At 27.6% G+C, this 20,162-nt stretch overlaps 1 protein-coding gene across 2 annotated transcripts in view; it reads left to right on the forward strand.

Annotated features, from left to right (window-relative positions):
• LOC143252576 (endoribonuclease LACTB2) overlaps positions 1-20,162 on the forward strand; it is a 45,215-nt gene that overhangs the window by 11,925 nt on the left and 13,128 nt on the right. For both annotated transcript variants that reach the window (XM_076504918.1, XM_076504917.1), the window contains exons 4-5: positions 1,421-1,523; positions 6,951-7,175. In XM_076504918.1, the coding sequence (XP_076361033.1) occupies positions 1,421-1,523; positions 6,951-7,175 (328 nt within the window). The remainder of the gene's footprint in view (positions 1-1,420; positions 1,524-6,950; positions 7,176-20,162) is intronic.

Genomic DNA, 20,162 nt, shown 5'->3' on the forward strand with positions numbered 1-20,162 from the left:
TTGTTAATTTATACATTAGACTTTTTTTAATGTGATACCCTTTTAAGAATCAAAGTCCACCTAGTTCGATTTGAAATTAGAAGATGGCCGTAACATCAAATAACTCGACTGGGACTGGAAAGGCCACCTTCAGGTGACTGACACTGCTGTTTGAACTACCTGTTAGTCATCCTGGCGAGTTATTATTAAAATTTTGCTACAAGTCCTTTAAAGTTTTTATTACTTTACTTTCTGAAAATGACCATAACGTCAAATAACTGAGAACCAGGACTGGATAGGCCAACTTCAGGTGACTAATGGTGGATTTTGAACTGTTAGTTTTCCTGGGGAGTTATGATAATTACAATTATGAAAGTCCTTTATAACTTGTATTGCTGAAGTTTTTCTCTTACTGTTGTAGGCTAGATGTAAACATTGGTTTTAATGCTATTTATGTTTTTTTTTAAACCTTTGTTTTACCTTAATTTCCTTTTATGAATTTCACTGAATTTACTTTAATTTTAACTTTTTACTGGATGCTTGGCACAGATAGCCTAGCTGCTTTGTGCCATGAAACACCAAATCAACCAACCAATCTTAAAATTTATCCTCACTTGTCAATATTAGTAACTTGAGTTCCTAATTTGTACAAAACTATATACTTAATATTTTAACATCACAAACATCTAATTTTAAACAGTGCTGCATTCAACATACCACATAACTTACTAAAATCTACCTTTATATGTTTTTTTTAATATTTACTTTTTAAATTAAGAAATTCACTCATATATAGCATTAAAGTTTGAATTATAATTTACAATTTGATTCCGTACTTATTGACATAAATTCATAAAATAGTAGTTCAATAAAATTTTGAATGTAAGTCAACAAACAAGATGGCATGACCTTTGATCATTGACTCATTTTGAAAGGGTTAATGTGAACAATATTAATGAATGAATGGGGATAGAATCCTCAGAACACCTTTCAGCACTTTGTAGGTTCTATACCATGTTTTATGATGGCTGTTATTTGAGCAGTAGGTGGCTTAACCCATTATTAGCTAATGTTTTTAATAAATTAGTCAGAACGTGCATGTGTTTGTTACATATACATATATAAATATATGCTATAGAATAGCAAAATATGTTTTGAATGAACTTGTACAAAAACACCATTTTTGCTGTATAATAATTTAAAAGTTGCTGAAGGTTGATTGAAAAACTACTAATGTGGTTCCTTTATTTAAATAAATGGGGTAAATTGATAATTTGAGAAACTCTAAATGTTATTATGCTTTATGTGCATACTCATCAAGCCTTCCTTCTTTCATAGATAGGATAACTCAGTATGTTGTGGTACTACTGGACAATTTACTTGTATACATCAAATATTTTGATGTACTTTTTTGTTATTATTTTAAAATACTTTTTTTCAGGGTAGTTCATACTCCTGGTCATACAGAAGATCATTTGGTGCTTGTGTTGGAAGAAGACAATGCCGTGTTCAGTGGAGATTGTATACTTGGAGAAGGAACAACGGTATGTATACTTTTTATTTGAGACAAACACTTGAATTAAGTTTGGATTGGCAAGAATCATGGAAATCTGTATTAATTGTGAGAGAGTTTGAATAAGTAGTAACAAACTTTTATGTGTTATTTACAATTTTTATCTGAATGATTCAACTTTTTAAAGCTTTTCTTCTCTCATCTGAATAAATGTATAATGTTTCCTTAAACACCTCTCTCTGGTATAGCTAAAAATTATTTTTTCTAAATTTTGGTAATAAACTCTTTTGCAAGATATATTAGGTTTAAGTCATATTTTATATCAGTTAATTAGAATAAAAAAAATAATATATTACAGCAAACTCATAATGATTTGTTTAAAGTAGTTCCTATTTGAATGAGTCACTTATGAATGTAATTTCCATTGTTAAAATTATGTAATATTTTCATGAGAAAACATTGAATCATGGAGTGTATATTCATTATTTCATCAGGTTTTAATATATACATATTTACTGTATTCACAATGCCTTAAAATGGTAGGCGTAGACCTACTGAAAGAGTGTGATTGAAAAATAACCTTAAATTTCTCATAATATCGTTCTGCTTTATTTAAAAGTAACAGTCAATGCTCAGTTTAAGTTAAAAAACAAATTAAACAATTTTATTTATTTCATACACTGTATTAGTATTTCTGCTAATATATCACACCTTCAGTTAGTAATAGATCTGTCCTTATTGAATATGCATTTGTATTCCATGTGCTGCTGTATTGGCATTACAAAGGTTAAGGTCACCTATTAATCACTGTATGGAGTCAAGATGCACAGGGGTAAGGATCATCAGGATCTTCAGAAAGAAAATGTTATTGATTACTTTATTGTTGGCATAAATCTCTGTTACTGTTCATACTACTTACTAATGTCAACTCCATTGTGTTAAAAACTGAAAGACTGTGCTAAATGTTTATGCTGAATCTAGAATTGCCTAAAATCACTTTTTCTTATGGGTTATGAAATAAACCTGACATCTCTCAGTAATTCTATTATTGTAAATTTTAATGAGGATTTTGAACTGAAAGGGTTCACATCAACTGCACCAGATGCTATGGATGGACAACAACCCATAAGCTGTCACATGGAATGGTAAATTATATTACTCCCTTTTGTTTGCTTCAAGTCAATAGATCTTGGTTTGGCAGCAATCTTGAGAACACTTTGGATATGACTTTGACATCTTAACCAAGAAGAATGAAGTGTGGTATTATTGTGTGTGTGTGTTTGCTTAGGATGACTTGGACTTGTTGAAACTCATAGAAAGCTCCTCACATCTTATATTTGATGTATCCTCTTTCTTCATCACAAACACTTCAGAAACCTACCACAAGATGTATCCTTTCATTAGTAACACTCATCTTTATTTCTTCAAAAGACAAAAAAAAATCACTTTTTGGTACAATTGATTTAGTTGCTTTTGTGAATAAAATTGGGTAATGAGACTGGATCAGATAATGTGAATTGTTTGACTTCTGAATTCTGTTTTTGTAAAAGCTAATAAAGTGGAGTACCTTTCTGTTTTATTGTTTATATATTTGCTATTCACATTTTCCCAGTGGTTTCCATTCATGTTGGTAACATCTTGAGTGAGTTGTGAGTTTTCACGCATCAGCTTATGGTAACTGCCTTTTGATCATACAAACCTGGCTAGGTAGATCAAATGTAGGAGATCAATCCATTCATTTCTACTGAGGAAAATTAAAGAAATAGTTCCTCCAGTGGCTATTGAATGTTTTCCTTGCTTTTGTCACTTTCCAGTAAGGACCCCTTTTCCCTCCAAAAAAGTTGATATGTACATGTCTTGGTATTTGATTTTGGTGTAATATTTTGCATCATAAACTTTACCCTTCTATTAACTGAATTTAATTTAAACATAAAATTCATGAATTTGTTTGATTTTGTTTTATTAAGGGTATCTTTTTTTTTGTCCATTTTCAAACATTACCTTAAGTATGTTGTCTCTCTGCTTTCAGCCTGTCTAGGCTGTTGTAGTCTTTGTATTTGTTTGTCAGACCTTCGTGTCCAGTCATTTAACTACGTGAGGTTACTGGCTAAGATATGGATTATAAAGCTGTTGCTAACTGTTTTATAACTTATTGTTGGCCTAGTTTGCAGCAGTGGTAATTCTGCTCATGAGGTAAGGTTGGGCATTGAGGCTTAAATTTAAAAGCTAAAAATGTCTCTATAGTTCCTTTAGAATGTGTGTGTGTGTGTGTGTGTGTGTGCGCATGTGCAAGATTAAAAATGAATTAATTCTACTCAACTTTAAAAAAAATATTTTTATATTTAAATATTTCATTTTTCTTTTAGGTTGTTTGTGCATTTTGTCTTATAATTTTATGAAATTTGTCATGTGATTTTGAGTTGCTTCCAATCCATGTGATTTGTACTAATGAAATCATAGACTCTATTCATGGGATAATTACCTTGAACCTATTTGATGAAACACATAAAATATACCTAATCTCATCCTACTGTGAAACCCATTGGATGCTTACTTTTGTATGGGTGAGTATTTGGTACTGAAATGTCCTGTAAAATTTATATATATTTTAACCACACAAATTTCTTTTATGTATGTCTGATTGGCTTGCATGGGTTGTGCTTTCAGCATATCGAAGTTTTATCATTGTTTTTTTTTACTGCAGGAAACTATCGTAAATAGTTGCTTACATCTGGATGTATTTTTCTTATGCAAACAGGCTTCTTAGTCAGGATCTTTTGTCTTCAGTGTGAACTTCCTCAGTTCATATTATTTTCTTTAAATTGGATAAACTTCTAATCCTTATATCTGTCACATCACTTTCCCATAAAACATCTTGGGAACCTTCCTAATGCGGACCTTCACTGTATCTTACTTGCAGCTACTCTTTGTATTATTTTGGAATGGGACGATACAACTTAGCCCTGCCTAATTGTTACTTACCCAGTTACCAGTTTGTACAAGATGCCTTTGATAGTCTTCTCTCATCTTATTTGTTTTGTTCTCCTTTCTTGTTTCAGTATTTACAAGCCAAGAAACTAAACAACCTAGTTTTGCCTCATAGTTGGCTTCTTTCTAACTATACCCATTGATCTCCTCTGACTTAATGGAAAAATTCCATGTTTACATTTCACATCTTGGTTTTTTTGCATTTTTTGGCTCTATACTTCAGAAATCTTGCTTACTTTATATACTTCTGTCTGTGTCCAAACACTGTGCACTTTTCTAAATGTTACTGCAGTTGATTCATTTTTCTCTTGGGTATTGTTTTCAATCTCTACATGATCAGACTCTTTCCACTTCTGACAGATTCATGAGGTTGAGAACTTGTTTTGAATAAGGCTACTACCCATTCCTGCTGTGATTTATCTATTCCTTATATCCAGATGTCAAACATTTTTAATTTAGTCTTTCAGTAGGATATTAATTTTGTAAAATTTTACAAATATGTAGTAAGCCATCTGATATTCTGGGTCCTCTTATGGAACTTTAGCTAGTTTATGTAGTTAGCTCTTGTCTGTATGCTCAGCTTTCTTTATTTTCTGGAGTTTGAAATTGTGTTAGGCCTGTTATCTTGTTGGGCAGGATTTTATAATCATTGAGTTTTCTACATCCACTTATATTCTATTACTAGTTTTAGATGTGAAGGATAATTGGATGTTCACATTACCACATTTACAGGTGCATTAGTTTAGCTCTGTTTGCACAGAAAGCTTAGCTTAGACTTTAGTATCAGAACTAAGCCTACTTCTTGTCACTTTTATGATAACATCTGTAATGCTGGTAGTTCTTCTACATATTTGTAGAAAATAGTAGTATGATTACAGAACTCTACCTCATTCTGTATGTGTTCTTTGTCAGTATATCTGTACTATATTTTGAACTATTGATTTTTTAATTTTTTTTTATCATGCCATAAAAATATTTAACCATGTTTAATGTTCCTATACTTGAATGGGTCTATGGTTTTTAACACACGTTCTTCTTCACCCTTGCTGTAGCTGATAGACCTCTTTTGAAGATATATTTGTAGACATTTGATGATGACTTAGTTTCCACCACTCCCTATGGTTGCATCATTGCTATTTGTATTACATTTGTAGCATTCTGGAGATGTAATTAAGGTTTGTTTTTTTCATAACTGATCCTTTCCTGATTTCCTGTACATTTAACTGTGCCTAGTTTCATTAAAGGAAATGCTTAACTGCCCTACTCAACATCTAATGGTGTTCTTGATGTTACAAACATACCAAATACCAGCTTTTATCTACTGCAAATAAGTGTATCCTTTTTGTGGTTTTGTTACTGGAGTACACATTCCTGTATTGTTAGGGTCTTGCCTGTTTTGTGGATATTAATAAATAAATCATCTGTACATTGTATCATCATCCTTGGATTCCTTCTTGTTTGTTTCATTCTCTTGTCATAGTTGTGGACATGCTTGAACTCGAAAGGACACTCTGACTCAACTAATTGCTGAGCTGCCCATTAGGACTGACAGGAAATGGTATCAGTTGTTTCAAGAGTTACTGTCTAATCCTAAAAGTAGTCCTTGTGACTGTGTTACCTCTCTCTACCACTCAATATATGCTTTCTGAGCATACTTGTTTACTACATGGTCAACAACCACACAGTTTTTCTCTGTTTCAGAATGCTGCTTGTGAAACAGTAAATCACTCCTTTCTCTGTTTCAGAAGTCCCCCCTACATCCCCTCAACATTATATTGATCCCCTAGGTTTTCTACTCCTAAAGGAAAGTCAACTAATTTAATATTTGTAGAATAACCTAAAAGTTCTCTTCCCACTCTCCACTTTCTTCATCATGAAATGAAGTGTTGGGTCACACAGACACACCAAGAACATTCCTAGCATTATTGTTAATGTTACTGGTGTCACAGTTGTTGTCCAAAATAAATGTTGGGGATAAATTATCTGTGCATAGAGGCAAATAGCTATTTAAAATTTATTTAAGTCCTGGAATTGTTAAAACTGACTTCCATAAAGCCACATTGTTTCTTGTATCAATATGTTATTTGCTGTAATGAAATTTCAAAATATTTAGGAAGGAAAACATAGCAGTGAGATAAGGGCAGCATCTAATGGCCGAATCATATTTTTGTGCTCTTTTGTAAACTTTAGTTTTTCTGGTGCATGAAATTACATATATCTCCTATTTATATATGTAAAAATGGCTGGTGTTGGTTTTACATATATTTTTCTCTACAAGTGGGTTTTCTCGTCATCACGGATTATATCTCCTATTTGTTTCATCACTGATGCATTTATGTGAATAGCCAATTGTTAAGTTATTAATTTTTTTACAGATAACTCTGGTCTTTTTAATTAATTTTAGTTAAATCTTAAAATACAAGTTTGTAATATCTTTACATAAATTACTAATAGGTTAATGTTTTCTTAGGTGTTTGAGGACCTGTACAACTACATGAAATCTTTACATAAAATCCTAGAGTTGAAACCAACAATTATATATCCTGGTCATGGTCCAGTAGTTCCTGACCCTTGTGCTTTGATTAAAGATTACATCCAGCACAGAAATTTGCGAGAAACTCAAATATTGAATGCATTGAAAGAAAGCAGTGAGCAACCACTAAAAGCTATGGATTTAGTAAAGAGTATTTATAAGGTAAGACAAAGTGTACTTTTTAGTTTACCAATTGGTAAGCAATCAGATATTTCAATGTATATTTCAAAATTTCATCATTTTTTTTTATTGCTGTATTCCTCCCTGTTTTATCACATTGTACTCCAAGTTAAATCACAATCTAAATATGACATGAAGGGCATTCAAATGACAAGTTTGTTTCTTTTTATATGATGTAAACAGCAAACAAGCTAGAATATTGTTAATGATTAGTGATATTTGGACATAATTTCAACAATGTATATGATTCAAAGCTAGAATATTGTTAATGATTAGTGATATTTGGACATAACTTCAACAATGTATATGATTCAAAGCTAGAATATTGTTAATGATTAGTAATGTCTGGACATAATTTCAGCAATGTATATGGTTCAAAGCTAGAATATTGTTAATGATTAGTAATGTCTGAACATAATTTCAACAATGTATATGATTCAAAGCTAGAATATTGTTAATGATTAGTAATATTTGGACATAATTTCAACAATGTATATGATTCAAAGCTAGAATATTGTTAATGATTAGTAATATTTGGACATAATTTCAACAATGTATATGATTCAAAGCTAGAATATTGTTAATGATTAGTGATATTTGGACATAACTTCAACAATGTATATGATTCAAAGCTAAAATATTGTTAATGATTAGTGATATTTGGACATAACTTCAACAATGTATATGATTCAAAGCTAAAATATTGTTAATGATTAGTGATATTTGGACATAACTTCAACAATGTATATGATTCAAAGCTAAAATATTGTTAATGATTAGTGATATTTGGACATAATTTCAACAATGTATATGATTCAAAGCTAGAATATTGTTAATGATTAGTGATATTTGGACATAATTTCAACAATGTATATGATTCAAAGCTAGAATATTGTTAATGATTAGTATTGTCTTTGGACATAATTTCAACAATGTATATGATTCAAAGCTAGAATATTGTTAATGATTAGTAATGTCTGGACATAATTTCAACAATGTATATGATTCAAAGCTAGAATATTGTTAATGATTAGTGATATTTGGACATAATTTCAACAATGTATATGATTCAAAGCTAGAATATTGTTAATGATTAGTGATATTTGGACATAATTTCAACAATGTATATGATTCAAAGCTAGAATATTGTTAATGATTAGTGATATTTGGACATAACTTCAACAATGTATATGATTCAAAGCTAGAATATTGTTAATGATTAGTAATGTCTGGACATAATTTCAACAATGTATATGATTCAAAGCTAGAATATTGTTAATGATTAGTGATATTTGGACATAATTTCAACAATGTATATGATTCAAAGCTAGAATATTGTTAATGATTAGTGATATTTGGACATAACTTCAACAATGTATATGATTCAAAGCTAAAATATTGTTAATGATTAGTGATATTTGGACATAATTTCAACAATGTATATGATTCAAAGCTAGAATATTGTTAATGATTAGTGATATTTGGACATAACTTCAACAATGTATATGATTCAAAGCTAGAATATTGTTAATGATTAGTAATGTCTGGACATAATTTCAACAATGTATATGATTCAAAGCTAGAATATTGTTAATGATTAGTAATGTCTGGACATAATTTCAACAATGTATATGATTCAAAGCTAGAATATTGTTAATGATTAGTGATATTTGGACATAATTTCAACAATGTATGCGATTCAAAGCTAGAATATTGTTAATGATTAGTAATGTCTGGACATAATTTCAACAATGTATATGATTCAAAGCTAGAATATTGTTAATGATTAGTGATATTTGGACATAATTTCAACAATGTATGCGATTCAAAGCTAGAATATTGTTAATGATTAGTGATATTTGGACATAATTTCAACAATGTATGCGATTCAAAGCTAGAATATTGTTAATGATTAGTGATATTTGGACATAATTTCAACAATGTATATGATTCAAAGCTAGAATATTGTTAATGATTAGTAATGTTTGGACATAATTTCAACAATGTATATGATTCAAAGCTAGAATATTGTTAATGATTAGTGATATTTGGACATAATTTCAACAATGTATACAATTCAAAGCTAGAATATTGTTAATGATTAGTAATGTCTGGACATAATTTCAACAATGTATATGATTCAAAGCTAGAATATTGTTAATGATTAGTGATATTTGGACATAACTTCAACAATGTATATGATTCAAAGCTAAAATATTGTTAATGATTAGTGATATTTGGACATAATTTCAACAATGTATATGGTTCAAAGCTAGAATATTGTTAATGATTAGTGATATTTGGACATAATTTCAACAATGTATATGATTCAAAGCTAGAATATTGTTAATGATTAGTAATGTCTGGACATAATTTCAACAATGTATATGGTTTAAAGCTAGAATATTGTTAATGATTAGTAATATTTGGACATAATTTCAACAATGTATATGATTCAAAGCTAGAATATTGTTAATGATTAGTAATATTTGGACATAATTTCAACAATGTATATGATTCAAAGCTAGAATATTGTTAATGATTAGTGATATTTGGACATAATTTCAACAATGTATATGATTCAAAGCTAGAATATTGTTAATGATTAGTGATATTTGGACATAATTTCAACAATGTATATGATTCAAAGCTAGAATATTGTTAATGATTAGTGATATTTGGACATAATTTCAACAATGTATATGATTCAAAGCTAGAATATTGTTAATGATTAGTGATATTTGGACATAATTTCAACAATGTATATGATTCAAAGCTAGAATATTGTTAATGATTAGTAATGTCTGGACATAATTTCAACAATGTATATGATTCAAAGCTAGAATATTGTTAATGATTAGTGATATTTGGACATAATTTCAACAATGTATATGATTCAAAGCTAGAATATTGTTAATGATTAGTGATATTTGGACATAATTTCAACAATGTATATGATTCAAAGCTAGAATATTGTTAATGATTAGTAATGTCTGGACATAATTTCAACAATGTATATGGTTTAAAGCTAGAATATTGTTAATGATTAGTGATATTTGGACATAATTTCAACAATGTATATGATTCAAAGCTAGAATATTGTTAATGATTAGTAATGTCTGGACATAATTTCAACAATGTATATGATTCAAAGCTAGAATATTGTTAATGATTAGTGATATTTGGACATAATTTCAACAATGTATGCAATTCAAAGCTAGAATATTGTTAATGATTAGTAATGTCTGGACATAATTTCAACAATGTATATGGTTCAAAGCTAGAATATTGTTAATGATTAGTGATATTTGGACATAACTTCAACAATGTATATGATTCAAAGCTAGAATATTGTTAATGATTAGTAATATCTGGACATAACTTCAACAATGTATATGATTCAAAGCTAGAATATTGTTAATGATTAGTGATATTTGGACATAATTTCAACAATGTATGCAATTCAAAGCTAGAATATTGTTAATGATTAGTAATGTCTGGACATAATTTCAACAATGTATATGATTCAAAGCTAGAATATTGTTAATGATTAGTAATGTCTGGACATAATTTCAACAATGTATATGATTCAAAGCTAGAATATTGTTAATGATTAGTGATATTTGGACATAATTTCAACAATGTATATGATTCAAAGCTAGAATATTGTTAATGATTAGTAATATTTGGACATAATTTCAACAATGTATATGATTCAAAGCTAGAATATTGTTAATGATTAGTAATGTCTGGACATAATTTCAACAATGTATATGATTCAAAGCTAGAATATTGTTAATGATTAGTGATATTTGGACATAATTTCAACAATGTATATGATTCAAAGCTAGAATATTGTTAATGATTAGTAATATTTGGACATAATTTCAACAATGTATATGATTCAAAGCTAGAATATTGTTAATGATTAGTAATATTTGGACATAATTTCAACAATGTATATGATTCAAAGCTAGAATATTGTTAATGATTAGTAATGTCTGGACATAATTTCAACAATGTATATGATTCAAAGCTAGAATATTGTTAATGATTAGTAATGTCTGGACATAATTTCAACAATGTATATGATTCAAAGCTAGAATATTGTTAATGATTAGTAATGTTTGGACATAATTTCAACAATGTATATGATTCAAAGCTAGAATATTGTTAATGATTAGTAATGTCTGGACATAATTTCAACAATGTATATGATTCAAAGCTAGAATATTGTTAATGATTAGTGATATTTGGACATAATTTCAACAATGTATATGATTCAAAGCTAGAATATTGTTAATGATTAGTGATATTTGGACATAATTTCAACAATGTATATGATTCAAAGCTAGAATATTGTTAATGATTAGTAATGTCTGGACATAATTTCAACAATGTATATGGTTCAAAGCTAGAATATTGTTTATGATTAGTAATGTCTGGACATAATTTCAACAATGTATATGATTCAAAGCTAGAATATTGTTAATGATTAGTAATGTCTGAACATAATTTCAACAATGTATATGATTCAAAGCTAGAATATTGTTAATGATTAGTAATATCTGGACATAACTTCAACAATGTATATGATTCAAAGCTAGAATATTGTTAATGATTAGTGATATTTGGACATAATTTCAACAATGTATATGATTCAAAGCTAGAATATTGTTAATGATTAGTGATATTTGGACATAATTTCAACAATGTATGTGATTCAAAGCTAGAATATTGTTAATGATTAGTGATATTTGGACATAATTTCAACAATGTATATGATTCAAAGCTAGAATATTGTTAATGATTAGTAATGTCTGGACATAATTTCAACAAATGTATATGATTCAAAGCTAGAATATTGTTAATGATTAGTAATGTCTGGACATAATTTCAACAATGTATATGATTCAAAGCTAGAATATTGTTAATGATTAGTAATGTCTGGACATAATTTCAACAATGTATATGATTCAAAGCTAGAATATTGTTAATGATTAGTAATGTCTGGACATAATTTCAACAATGTATATGATTCAAAGCTAGAATATTGTTAATGATTAGTGATATTTGGACATAATTTCAACAATGTATATGATTCAAAGCTAGAATATTGTTAATGATTAGTATATGGACATAATTTCAACAATGTATATGATTCAAAGCTAGAATATTGTTAATGATTAGTAATGTCTGGACATAATTTCAACAATGTATATGATTCAAAGCTAGAATATTGTTAATGATTAGTAATGTCTGGACATAATTTCAACAATGTATATGGTTCAAAGCTAGAATATTGTTAATGATTAGTAATGTCTGAACATAATTTCAACAATGTATATGATTCAAAGCTAGAATATTGTTAATGATTAGTGATATTTGGACATAATTTCAACAATGTATGCGATTCAAAGCTAGAATATTGTTAATGATTAGTGATATTTGGACATAATTTCAACAATGTATATGGTTCAAAGCTAGAATATTGTTAATGATTAGTGATATTTGGACATAATTTCAACAATGTATATGATTCAAAGCTAGAATATTGTTAATGATTAGTAATGTCTGGACATAATTTCAACAATGTATATGATTCAAAGCTAGAATATTGTTAATGATTAGTAATGTCTGGACATAATTTCAACAATGTATATGATTCAAAGCTAGAATATTGTTAATGATTAGTAATGTCTGGACATAATTTCAACAATGTATATGATTCAAAGCTAGAATATTGTTAATGATTAGTATATTTGGACATAATTTCAACAATGTATATGGTTCAAAGCTAGAATATTGTTAATGATTAGTAATGTCTGGACATAATTTCAACAATGTATATGATTCAAAGCTAGAATATTGTTAATGATTAGTAATGTCTGGACATAATTTCAACAATGTATATGATTCAAAGCTAGAATATTGTTAATGATTAGTAATATTTGGACATAATTTCAACAATGTATATGATTCAAAGCTAGAATATTGTTAATGATTGGTAATGTCTGAACATAATTTCAACAATGTATATGATTCAAAGCTAGAATATTGTTAATGATTAGTAATGTCTGGACATAATTTCAGCAATGTATATGATTCAAAGCTAGAATATTGTTAATGATTAGTAATGTCTGGACATAATTTCAACAATGTATATGATTCAAAGCTAGAATATTGTTAATGATTAGTAATGTCTGAACATAATTTCAACAATGTATATGATTCAAAGCTAGAATATTGTTAATGATTAGTGATATTTGGACATAATTTCAACAATGTATGCGATTCAAAGCTAGAATATTGTTAATGATTAGTGATATTTGGACATAATTTCAACAATGTATGCGATTCAAAGCTAGAATATTGTTAATGATTAGTGATATTTGGACATAATTTCAACAATGTATATGATTCAAAGCTAGAATATTGTTAATGATTAGTAATGTCTGGACATAATTTCAACAATGTATATGATTCAAAGCTAGAATATTGTTAATGATTAGTGATAATCTGGACATACTTCAACAATGTATATGATTCAAAGCTAGAATATTGTTAATGATTAGTAATGTCTGGACATAATTTCAGCAATGTATATGGTTCAAAGCTAGAATATTGTTAATGATTAGTGATATTTGGACATAACTTCAACAATGTATATGATTCAAAGCTAGAATATTGTTAATGATTAGTAATGTCTGGACATAATTTCAGCAATGTATATGGTTCAAAGCTAGAATATTGTTAATGATTAGTAATGTCTGAACATAATTTCAACAATGTATATGATTCAAAGCTAGAATATTGTTAATGATTAGTAATGTCTGGACATAATTTCAACAATGTATATGATTCAAAGCTAGAATATTGTTAATGATTAGTGATGTCTGGACATAATTTCAACAATGTATATGATTCAAAGCTAGAATATTGTTAATGATTAGTAATGTCTGGACATAATTTCAGCAATGTATATGGTTCAAAGCTAGAATATTGTTAATGATTAGTGATATTTGGACATAACTTCAACAATGTATATGATTCAAAGCTAGAATATTGTTAATGATTAGTAATATCTGGACATAATTTCAACAATGTATATGGTTCAAAGCTAGAATATTGTTAATGATTAGTAATGTCTGAACATAATTTCAACAATGTATATGATTCAAAGCTAGAATATTGTTAATGATTAGTAATGTCTGGACATAATTTCAGCAATGTATATGGTTCAAAGCTAGAATATTGTTAATGATTAGTAATGTCTGGACATAATTTCAACAATGTATATGATTCAAAGCTAGAATATTGTTAATGATTAGTGATATTTGGACATAATTTCAACAATGTATGCGATTCAAAGCTAGAATATTGTTAATGATTAGTGATATTTGGACATAATTTCAACAATGTATACAATTCAAAGCTAGAATATTGTTAATGATTAGTGATATTTGGACATAATTTCAACAATGTATGCAATTCAAAACTAGAATATTGTTAATGATTAGTATTGTCTGGACATAATTTCAGCAATGTATATGATTCAAAGCTAGAATATTGTTAATGATTAGTGATGTCTGGACATAATTTCAGCAATGTATATGATTCAAAGCTAGAATATTGTTAATGATTAGTGATATTTGGACATAATTTCAACAATGTATATGATTCAAAGCTAGAATATCATTAATGATTAGTGATATTTGGACATAATTTCAACAATGTATATGATTCAAAGCTAGAATATCATTAATGATTAGTGATAGTTGGACATAATTTCAACAATGTATATAATTCAAAGCTAGAATATTGTTAATGATTAGTAATGTCTGGACATAATTTCAGCAATGTATATGATTCAAAGCTAGAATATTGTTAATGATTAGTGATATTTGGACATAACTTCAACAATGTATATGATTCAAAGCTAGAATATTGTTAATGATTAGTAATGTCTGGACATAATTTCAGCAACGTATATGGATCAAAGCTAGAATATTGTTAATGATTAGTGATATTTGGACATAACTTCAACAATGTATATGATTCAAAGCTAGAATATTGTTAATGATTAGTAATGTCTGGACATAATTTCAACAATGTATATGATTCAAAGCTAGAATATTGTTAATGATTAGTGATATTTGGACATAATTTCAACAATGTATATGGTTCAAAGCTAGAATATTGTTAATGATTAGTAATGTCTGGACATAATTTCAACAATGTATATGATTCAAAGCTAGAATATTGTTAATGATTAGTAATGTCTGGACATAATTTCAGCAATGTATATGATTCAAAGCTAGAATATTGTTAATGATTAGTGATATTTGGACATAATTTCAAGAATGTATATGGTTCAAAGCTAGAATATTGTTAATGATTAGTGATATTTGGACATAATTTCAACAATGTATATGATTCAAAGCTAGAATATTGTTAATGATTAGTAATGTCTGGACATAATTTCATAATTTCAATGTATATGGTTCAAAGCTAGAATATTGTTAATGATTAGTGATATTTGGACATAACTTCAACAATGTATATGATTCAAAGCTAAAATATTGTTAATGATTGGTATTATTTGGACATAATTTCAACAATGTATATGGTTTAAAGCTAGAATATTGTTAATGATTAGTAATGTCTGGACATTATTTCAACAATGTATGTGATTCAAAGCTAGAATATTGTTAATGATTAGTAATGTCTGGACATAATTTCAGCAATGTATATGGTTCAAAGCTAGAATATTGTTAATGATTAGTAATGTCTGAACATAATTTCAACAATGTATATGATTCAAAGCTAGAATATTGTTAATGATTAGTAATGTCTGGACATAACTTCAACAATGTATATGATTCAAAGCTAAAATATTGTTAATGATTGGTGATATTTGGACATAATTTCAACAATGTATATGGTTTAAAGCTAGAATATTGTTAATGATTAGTGATATTTGGACATAATTTCAACAATGTATATGATTCAAAGCTAGAATATTGTTAATGATTAGTAATGTCTGGACATAATTTCAGCAATGTATATGGTTCAAAGCTAGAATATTGTTAATGATTAGTAATGTCTGAACATAATTTCAACAATGTATATGATTCAAAGCTAGAATATTGTTAATGATTAGTAATATCTGTACATAACTTCAACAATGTATATGATTCAAAGCTAGAATATTGTTAATGATTAGTGATATTTGGACATAATTTCAACAATGTATGCAATTCAAAGCTAGAATATTGTTAATGATTAGTGATATTTGGACATAACTTCAACAATGTATATGATTCAAAGCTAGAATATTGTTAATGATTAGTAATGTCTGGACATAATTTCAGCAATGTATATGGTTCAAAGCTAGAATATTGTTAATGATTAGTAATGTCTGAACATAATTTCAACAATGTATATGATTCAAAGCTAGAATATTGTTAATGATTAGTAATGTCTGGACATAATTTCAGCAATGTATATGATTCAAAGCTAGAATATTGTTAATGATTAGTAATGTCTGGACATAATTTCAACAATGTATATGATTCAAAGCTAGAATATTGTTAATGATTAGTAATGTCTGGACATAACTTCAACAATGTATATGATTCAAAGCTAAAATATTGTTAATGATTAGTGATATTTGGACATAACTTCAACAATGTATATGATTCAAAGCTAAAATATTGTTAATGATTGGTATTATTTGGACATAATTTCAACAATGTATATGGTTTAAAGCTAGAATATTGTTAATGATTAGTAATGTCTGGACATAATTTCAACAATGTATATGATTCAAAGCTAGAATATTGTTAATGATTAGTAATGTCTGGACATAATTTCAGCAATGTATATGGTTCAAAGCTAGAATATTGTTAATGATTAGTAATGTCTGAACATAATTTCAACAATGTATATGATTCAAAGCTAGAATATTGTTAATGATTAGTAATGTCTGGACATAATTTCAACAATGTATATGATTCAAAGCTAGAATATTGTTAATGATTAGTGATATTTGGACATAATTTCAACAATGTATATGGTTTAAAGCTAGAATATTGTTAATGATTAGTGATATTTGGACATAATTTCAACAATGTATATGATTCAAAGCTAGAATATTGTTAATGATTAGTAATGTCTGGACATAATTTCAGCAATGTATATGGTTCAAAGCTAGAATATTGTTAATGATTAGTGATATTTGGACATAATTTCAACAATGTATATGATTCAAAGCTAGAATATTGTTAATGATTAGTAATATTTGGACATAATTTCAACAATGTATATGGTTCAAAGCTAGAATATTGTTAATGATTAGTAATGTCTGGACATAATTTCAACAATGTATATGATTCAAAGCTAGAATATTGTTAATGATTAGTAATGTCTGGACATAATTTCAGCAATGTATATGGTTCAAAGCTAGAATATTGTTAATGATTAGTAATGTCTGAACATAATTTCAACAATGTATATGATTCAAAGCTAGAATATTGTTAATGATTAGTAATGTCTGGACATAACTTCAACAATGTATATGATTCAAAGCTAAAATATTGTTAATGATTGGTGATATTTGGACATAATTTCAACAATGTATATGGTTTAAAGCTAGAATATTGTTAATGATTAGTGATATTTGGACATAACTTCAACAATGTATATGATTCAAAGCTAGAATATTGTTAATGATTAGTAATGTCTGGACATAATTTCAGCAATGTATATGGTTCAAAGCTAGAATATTGTTAATGATTAGTGATATTTGGACATAATTTCAACAATGTATATGATTCAAAGCTAGAATATTGTTAATGATTAGTATTGTCTTGACATAATTTCAACAATGTATATGGTTCAAAGCTAGAATATTGTTAATGATTAGTAATGTCTGAACATAATTTCAACAATGTATATGATTCAAAGCTAGAATATTGTTAATGATTAGTGATATTTGGACATAATTTCAACAATGTATGCGATTCAAAGCTAGAATATTGTTAATGATTAGTGATATTTGGACATAATTTCAACAATGTATACAATTCAAAGCTAGAATATTGTTAATGATTAGTGATATTTGGACATAATTTCAACAATGTATGCAATTCAAAACTAGAATATTTCAACAATGTATGCAATTCAAAACTAGAATATTGTTAATGATTAGTATTGTCTGGACATAATTTCAGCAATGTATATGATTCAAAGCTAGAATATTGTTAATGATTAGTGATGTCTGGACATAATTTCAGCAATGTATATGATTCAAAGCTAGAATATTGTTAATGATTAGTGATATTTGGACATAATTTCAACAATGTATATGATTCAAAGCTAGAATATCATTAATGATTAGTGATATTTGGACATAATTTCAACAATGTATATGATTCAAAGCTAGAATATCATTAATGATTAGTGATAGTTGGACATAATTTCAACAATGTATATAATTCAAAGCTAGAATATTGTTAATGATTAGTAATGTCTGGACATAATTTCAGCAATGTATATGATTCAAAGCTAGAATATTGTTAATGATTAGTGATATTTGGACATAACTTCAACAATGTATATGATTCAAAGCTAGAATATTGTTAATGATTAGTAATGTCTGGACATAATTTCAGCAACTTATATGGATCAAAGCTAGAATATTGTTAATGATTAGTGATATTTGGACATAACTTCAACAATGTATATGATTCAAAGCTAGAATATTGTTAATGATTAGTAATGTCTGGACATAACTTCAACAATGTATATGATTGAAAGCTAAAATATTGTTAATGATTAGTGATATTTGGACATAATTTCAACAATATATATGGTTCAAAGCTAGAATATTGTTTATGAATAATAATGTCTGAACATAATTTCAACAATGTATATGATTCAAAGCTAGAATATTGTTAATGATTAGTAATGTCTGGACATATTTTCAGCAATGTATATGATTCAAAGCTAGAATATTGTTAATGATTAGTGATATTTGGACATAATTTCAAGAATGTATATGGTTTAAAGCTAGAATATTGTTAATGATTAGTGATATTTGGACATAATTTCAACAATGTATATGATTCAAAGCTAGAATATTGTTAATGATTAGTAATGTCTGGACATAATTTCAGCAATGTATATGGTTCAAAGCTAGAATATTGTTAATGATTAGTGATATTTGGACATAACTTCAACAATGTATATGATTCAAAGCTAAAATATTGTTAATGATTGGTATTATTTGGACATAATTTCAACAATGTATATGGTTTAAAGCTAGAATATTGTTAATGATTAGTAATGTCTGGACATTATTTCAACAATGTATCAATAATTTCAGCAATATATGGTTCAAAGCTAGAATATTGTTAATGATTAGTAATGTCTGGACATAATTTCAACAATGTATATGGTTCAAAGCTAGAATATTGTATGATTCAAAGCTAGAATATTGTTAATGATTAGTAATGTCTGGACATAATTTCAACAATGTATATGATTCAAAGCTAGAATATTGTTAATGATTAGTAATGTCTGGACATAATTTCAACAATGTATATGATTCAAAGCTAGAATATTGTTAATGATTAGTGATATTTGGACATAATTTCAACAATGTATATGGTTCAAAGCTAGAATATTGTTAATGATTAGTAATGTCTGGACATAATTTCAACAATGTATATGATTCAAAGCTAGAATATTGTTAATGATTAGTAATGTCTGGACATAATTTCAACAATGTATATGATTCAAAGCTAGAATATTGTTAATGATTAGTAATGTCTGGACATAATTTCAACAATGTATATGATTCAAAGCTAGAATATTGTTAATGATTAGTAATGTCTGGACATAATTTCAACAATGTATATGATTCAAAGCTAGAATATTGTTAATGATTAGTAATGTCTGGACATA

This window comes from Tachypleus tridentatus, chromosome 6 (genome assembly GCF_004210375.1).
Source record: "Tachypleus tridentatus isolate NWPU-2018 chromosome 6, ASM421037v1, whole genome shotgun sequence".
Taxonomy (NCBI): Eukaryota; Metazoa; Arthropoda; class Merostomata; order Xiphosura; family Limulidae; genus Tachypleus; species Tachypleus tridentatus.